Genomic DNA, 7247 nt, shown 5'->3' on the forward strand with positions numbered 1-7247 from the left:
GGGTGGGCTGCCGAGAAGCCGCGACCCTGACGTCCCGCGGACGGAGGCCTAAGAGGCCAGACCACCCGGATTTAGGGACGCCGGGACGCGCTCGGTGGCTCTAGCTGACGTCACTCTCTACGAGGGGGTGTGTCTTGGAAGAGTGACTGCGGAGACATAACCCTTTGCTGCGCCTGCGCCGAAGGGCCCAAGTCGCAGGCTCCCCGGCCCCAGAGCCGGGAACAATGAGGGCCGAAGCGCCTGCGCGCGGGGAGCGCCTATCCATGCTTGCGCAATAAGCTTAAGCGTGTACGGCACGGGCGGCTGGTACGTCATCATGACGCGCCCCAGTGCAAAGAAAGACCCGCCCGTTATTTTGAGGGCAGAGTTGGCGCGACTTTGCTACTGCCGGATGGCAATCCGGATCTCGGTTTGGAGAGGCTCATCAGGCGAAGGGGCAAGGAAACCTCGGGGACCCTGAGACTCCGAGGGCCCTACCTCGCTTCCCGCCGGGTGGTGGCGCTGTGGCGAGCGACCGGCAGGCACAGTGAAAGGCCGTCGGCTGAATGGAGAAATGCAGAGGCCTGGGCGACCCGCCGCGGAGGGAGCGGAAGACAGTGCTTGGGAGTAACGGGGCTCAGCGGCTGAAGGCGCGCGTGGGAGGCGGGGGCTCTGGGTGAACAAGAGTCACAGGATGCGGCCCAGGAGGAGGCGGGTAAAGGGTGGGAAGCGCTGCCTGTTCCACGACACGTGAGAGACTAGGATGAGGTTGATGTCAAGATGAGGGGAGTCACAAACCCAACCTTTGGGGAGGTTTGGAGCTTCTCTGGTGACAGCTTCATCAGATAAGAGTCCACGGAGATGTGTGAGAGACAAAGGCTGACGAGGAGAGCCTCTGTCGATGTCGGGGGTCATAGGACTAGCAAACCCTGTGAGGCTGATGACAGCTTAGCAGCTTCACTCACACGTGCTTCTTCCTTGACCAGAGAGGTGGTAGTCACCATGGAGGACCCACAGCCTGAAGAGACCGTGGAGCAGCAGGATTCACTGAAGAGTCCTGGCAGTCCAGGAGGCAACATCTGTGAGTACTGGGCTGGACGGTGGGGTGCAGGAGTTGATGTTAAATGGGCCTTTGCAGCATTTCAATGCCCAAGGTGCCACAGAGCCTCCCCTGCCAAGAGCTGCCTCTCCCGCATTTTAGGACTCTCAGATGTACTCACCCTGCTGTGGCCACATAAGATACATTCCAGGGGGCTAGGGTGGGTTCCAGGAGTCTTGGGTTAGAAATATGACTGGGGAAGTCTCTACTGTGAGAAAAGCCCCAAGGTTCCAGTCCCAACTCTGCCCTAGACCTTCATTGTGACTTGGGACTCAGTTTCCCTACCTGTCAAGGGTCTGTCATTACCCACCGCTCAGGGCAGTTAAGAGGATTAGCTGCACAGGGAAGCCTGATGATAATGAAGGTAGCCAGCTTGACATTTAAGGGCAACAACTCCAACTGCATGCTTATTATACGCTCTTGAGTTTAACATTATCTATTCAGTTCTCCCAACAACAGACCCTATGGAATTGGTATTATCACTTTAAAATAAAGAAACTGAGCTAGAGGGACCAGCAGTTCGCATAATGGCTATGTTGCTGAACTCCCATGTAGTCGACTGCGGTTCAAGTCCCGGACCCAGTGGCTTGAACTCACGCCGAGCACATGTGTGTGCGTGCTCAAGATCCCCAGAGAATGGAGAAGGGATGTCCACCCCCCCCCCCCAGGGGGGGGTGATTTCTTGCTTTCTGTCTCTCTGACTCTGTCTTCCTGGCAAGTACATGCGCCCTATAGCAAAAAAAACCTCTCCTAAATAAATAAATAAATAAAAAGAAACTGAGCCAGAGAGAGGTTAGGTATTTGCAACAAGAGCTGTAGTGTTTATGCCCTCCAGCAAAAGATCACCAAAAAACTATAGTTGAACAAGTAGTTTATTGCTCATTGCAATGAAGAGTACACAACATGGGGGAATTGTGGGGTGTCTTAGTATTAAAAAGGACCTACAGGATTTGGGTTTGTGGGAAGTTACTTTGTTTGGATTGGATACAGCCAGGAGGAAAGGGCAAATCTGACTATCTTAATAAATTTCATCCAGGAAGAGGGAGGGAAAAAGCCAGGCTCAGGCTGTGACCAATAAAGCAGCAGTAGTCTTTTACATTAGCCAGGATGGGGGTGTTTGGTCACTTCCGTGGCATGGACAACATTCATGTTCGGTGTTCAGACAGCATCATGGCCTGGTCTTGTCTTGTTTCATCCTGGCTATAGCATGGCCCTGTCTGTTGTTGATATCTTATGAAATTGCTTATGTTCAACAGAACACCCCAGCTGAGCTGTAAGTACTAGGCCAGATTCCAGACGCTCGGGTGCTTTTCTTTCTTTCAGCAGTAGTAACTGCAAGCCGTTGTAGAACACTGTTCAAAGTACTTGTAAAAATTAATTTGTTTATCTCTTCCAACAACCCAATGGAGTAGAAACTGTTATTACCCCATTTTCCGGCTGAGGAAACTGTTGTAATGGCCTAGGAAGTGGTGGAGTCAAGATTCCAGGCAGTCTGATTCTAAAGACTGTGCTCTAATCACCACTCTACTCTTGTCTGACAGGTAGACTCTGGGTTCTAATCCTGGCTCCACCATTTCATTGCCTAGCCTCATGACTGTGGGCAACTTGCCTAACCTCTTTATACCTCAGTCTGCTTATCTATACAATGAGTAACAATTCTTCGGTAGTGCTGTTCAGCACTAGCTAGAGCTCAGAACATAAGGAGCACTCAGTATTAATTGTTGTAATGATTTAGGGGCTCGGGAGAGGTTCTGGAGACTCCTGCTGGCCTCCCCCGACCTCTTCCCACATCCCTCAGGCCACCTGGGGGCCCTGCAGTGCACCCGCTGCTTCATCACCTTCGCAGATTCCAAGTTCCAGGAGCGTCACATGAAGCGGGAGCACCCAGCGGACTTCGTGGCCCAGAAGCTGCAGGGGGCCCTCTTCATCTGCTTCACCTGTGCCCGCTCCTTCCCTTCCTCCAAGGCCCTGATCGTCCACCAGCGCAGCCACGGTCCAGCCACCAGGCCCTGCCCTCCAGTTGCACCCAGCACTGCCCAGCCCACCTTTCCTTGTGCTGACTGTGGCAAGATCTTTGGGCAGGCTGCTTCTCTGAGGCGGCACCGCCAGATGCATGAGGCCTGCGCTCCTCTTGGCCCCTTCACCTGCACTGAGTGTGGTCAGGACTTTGCCCAGGAAGCAGGGCTGCATCACCACTACATTCGTCACGCCCGGGGGGAGCTCTGAGTGCAGCTGAAGCCCTTCGCATGATAGGGGCTGTGGGTGGTGGACCCACCCATGAGTAGGGCGCTGGTCTTCTGGAGGCCTTAGAGGGACTGCTTCTTCTCCCAAGAAGGCAAAGGGATCTTGATAAATAAGACCCAGAAGATTCTTGTTTAGAGCATCAGTCTTTGGAGGACACACAGGGCCTTTAGGGAAACAGTGAAGTCAGACAATAGACAGCTCTTCTGTTTCACAAACATGAACAAGAAAGTGAGGGAAAATGGTTTGTACCTTCCTCATTCCCAGTGAAGTAACTAGCCTGAAGACTGTGTAATCATCTGTAATTCTTCACAGGTGGACACTATGGGCTATCAGAGCAAATTGCCCCAATGTGCTTAAACAGGAGGCTGGGGGTGGAGGATGGGGAACGTGAGGTGTTCCTGGCCTCAGAGGCCACTGGATGAGTTCCAGACATGAAGTACTGTGGGGTGTGGGGGACAGGGCAGCAAAATGGGAGCTGGACCCTAGGTCATATGACGGTTGCAATTTTGAGTACTTATCTCTTCCCACCCACTGCCAGCCTTCCCCACTCAAGGAGGGGCCACGGCCTCAGATGGTACTGAATGCCCTAAGATCTCTTCTGGCATTCTAGTCATGAAATCTATTTGATACATGTGCAATGGCATGACTAAGCTAACAGAAATAGGACCTAAAACCAGAAAACACCTATACTGAAATATTGAAACAGGGAGCTCAGGCTTTAGAGCAGGAATTTCCAGAGGACATAAGGGCACAGGGAAAAGCTGGCCCAGCCCTGTGGGGAAACTGGTTTGGAATCAAGCAGGGATACCTTCTGTTTCATGTTTTATTTGGCCAACATTGGGAAGACTTCCCATGAAGATCCTATTTTCAGCTGACTTCAAAAGCCCAACCCAGGGCTTACATTGTCAGCAGAGCTAGTCACCCTCAGATCGAAGATGACTCCCACCAGGCCAGTTTTACACCCTACAGTACCTGCCCTGTCTCTAGAGAGAGATGACTGATGCCCTGCGTTAAGTATTCAGATTCTATTTGAGGGACACTTTTAAAGCCCACGGGTGAGGCGGATGAAGTAGAGACCCCCTACACACACACACAGTCTCCTAATTATTAGTGAGGCACCTGGTAGCCAAAAAAAGACTACATCTCCCAGATTCTCTTGCGACTAGATGTGGCCATGTGACTAAGTTCTGGCTAAATTCCTGGGCAGAATCCTCACGCTTGGGAAAGAAACATGCCTTCCTCCACCTTTGTAACTGGAATCTGGACATGGTATCCTGCCATCTTGGACCATGAGGACAAGGGCAACACATGGGATGGCAGAGCAACAAGACAGCGGGAGCCTGGGTCTCTGGCCAACCTCATGGAGCAGTGCCACCAGACCAGCCTATTTCCATACTGTTATGTAAGACAGAAATAAACCTCCATCTTGTTTAAGTCACCATATTTTGGGTCTCTGTTACAAACAGCAGAATTTACAGCCTAAGGCAGAGGTCTGTAAATCTGGCCAAATCTAGCCTGATGCCTCGTTTTGCAAATAGTTTTACTAGAACACAGTCGTGCCCACTCATTTATATACTGTCTATGGCTTTTACGTAGAATAGCAGATCTGAGTAGTTGCAACAGAGACCTTATGGCCCATGAAGCCCAAAATAGTTGCCATATGGCCCTTTATAGTAAGTTTGCTGACTCCTGGGACCAGCAGGTAGAGTGGTGGTTATGGGCACTGGACTCCCACACGGCTGACTGCAGTTCGAATCCTAAACCTGGCAGCTTGCTTTCTCACTCCCTGCCCCCTTCCTTCTCTGATCAAATATAATAAATAAAAATTCTTTTAAGAAATTAAAAAAATAAAAGTTTGCTGACTCCTTGTTTAACTGGCAGACCTACATCCAAGTCTAGAAACTAAGATTCTCACCTTGGGAAATAGCTTTAACAGGACAGGTGTGTGTGCATGGACATGAGTGTGTGTACAATTTCAGGTGGTGTGGTGGTTAAAGACACTGGATTCCAACATGGCTGGCTGCAGTCCAAGCCCCAGACCTGGCAGCTTGCTTTCTTGCATTTACTTTCTCTCTATCTCTGTCTAGTCAAATTAAAATAATAATAACAACAAATGAAAAATTTTTTTAAAAGAATTTGAGGCAGGGCTGACCTAGATCTCTCCCAAGGAGACTCGGGGGTAAACTGGTTTAGAGTTGGTTGGTCATCACTTTTTTCCAAGGCATCACCTTCAGTGGCTCTTCCATCCCAAATCTAAAGATCTAATGCCACATGCCTTCCCGAGAGCCTGCCCCAATGAGTACACTATGGCTCACACTATGGCTCCCTGTTCTTTCTGTACTCCCCGGACATCAATGATTCCCAAGACTTTAAATAGCATCAGCAATGATGCCATGTAAAGCTCAAACCCCAGAGATGAGATATAGCCACTCCGATGACAAATGGAAATCTCAAATTTGAAATGCACCAACAGGGCCAGCGCATAGTCTAACAGCTAAGGAGCTCGAGCACACAGGGCTGGCCATGCAGTTCAAGTCACAGACTGGCAGTTTCAAAAACATCGCGGGCATGCATGTGTACACATCCCAAATCCCATGAGAATGATGGAGAAAGGACTATGGTTTGACTACACCACATGGGGTACTTTCTCACTGACCCTCTCTGGTGAGTACATATGCCCTCTGGCAAATTAAAAAATAAAAATTAGGCTGCTAGGTGGTATAATGGTTGAGGCAATAGATTTCCACATGGCTGACCATGGTTTGAGTCCTAGACCCAGCAGCTTGAAAATCACAAATAAATAATAAATGGTTTTAAAAAATGAAAGATAGTTTGTTTGTCTTTCTTTTTAAGGTTTTTGCTATGAGGCACATGTGCTCACCAGAGAGAGAGAGACAGATAGAAAGTGAGAAATCACTCCCCAGGAGGGTTGGCCACGTTGTAATCCCTTCTCCTCCATTCTTCTCTCAGGATCTTGGGCACGCGCGCACACGCACCCAGTGTGAATTTAAGCCACCAGGTCTGGGACTCGAACCACGGTCGACTACATGGGAGTCCAGCGACATAGCCATTATGCTAACTGCTGGTCCCTCTACCTATTTATGGGGAGGTTTTGGCTATAAGGTGTGTGTGCTCATCAGAAAAACAGAAAGCAAGAAATCACCCGCGGGGGGGGGGTGGCCATGCTGTAATCCCTTCTCCATTCTCCTCTCAGTATATTGGGCATGCACACACACGTGCCCGGTGTGAGTTTAAGCCACTGGGTCCAGGACTCAAACCGTGGTTGACTACACAGGGGTATAGCGACATAGCCATTATGCCAACTGCTGGTCCTTTACTTTTCTTTTTTAAAGAGAATTTTGCTATAAAGGGAGTATGTGCTCACCGGAGAGACAGACATCTACAGAGGAAGTGAGAAATCATCCCTCCAGAGGGGATGACCACACCATATTCCCTTCTCCATTCTCCTCTCAGGATTTTTGGCACACACACACATGCCCAGCGTGACTTTCAAGCCGCCTGCTCTGGGACTTGAACCATGGTTGGCCATGTAGAAGTCCAGCACTTTAAGCCCCAATAAAATCTTTTTAAAAAACAACAACAACAAAAAAATAGGGACTGGCAGGTAGTGGTTAAGGGTGCTGAACTCCCACATGGCCAACCGTGGTTCAAGTTCTGGACCTGGTGGCTTGCTTTCTCACTTTCTCTCTCATTCAGTCCCTCTCTGGTCAAACTGAAATAAAGAAAGTTAAAGTAATTTTTTTGGGAGAGGTTTTTGTTATAGGGCGTGTGCGCTTGCCAGAAAGAGAGTGAGAAATCACGCACCTGGGGGGATGGCCACGCCACAATCCCTTCACCTCCATTCTCCTCTAGGGATCTTGGGCGCACACACACTTGCGCCTGGCGTGAGTTTAAGCCACCGGGT

The 7247-nt window shown here is 49.9% G+C and overlaps 2 protein-coding genes across 9 annotated transcripts in view; one reads left to right on the top strand and one right to left on the bottom strand.

Annotated features, from left to right (window-relative positions):
- The window catches only part of IRGQ (immunity related GTPase Q), a 19509-nt gene that overhangs the window by 7016 nt on the left and 5246 nt on the right, over positions 1-7247 (bottom strand). The gene's annotated exons all lie outside the window — the stretch shown is intronic.
- Positions 248-3908, top strand: ZNF576 (zinc finger protein 576). Of its 8 annotated transcripts, none has more exons than XM_027766791.1 (3): positions 249-701; positions 966-1060; positions 2814-3908. In XM_027766791.1, the coding sequence occupies exons 2-3, from the start codon at positions 982-984 to the stop codon at positions 3302-3304; spliced, it is 570 nt and encodes a 189-aa protein (XP_027622592.1). In that variant the 5' UTR covers positions 249-701; positions 966-981; the 3' UTR covers positions 3305-3908. The 8 variants fall into 8 exon arrangements, with proteins under 8 accessions (XP_014438348.1, XP_027622592.1, XP_006142089.1 ...); XM_006142027.3 differs by having other exon boundaries at positions 251-694; XM_006142026.3 differs by having other exon boundaries at positions 314-629.

Source organism: Tupaia chinensis, unplaced genomic scaffold (assembly GCF_000334495.1).
Source record: "Tupaia chinensis unplaced genomic scaffold, TupChi_1.0 Scaffold000067_1, whole genome shotgun sequence".
In the NCBI taxonomy this organism is placed as follows: domain Eukaryota; kingdom Metazoa; phylum Chordata; class Mammalia; order Scandentia; family Tupaiidae; genus Tupaia; species Tupaia belangeri.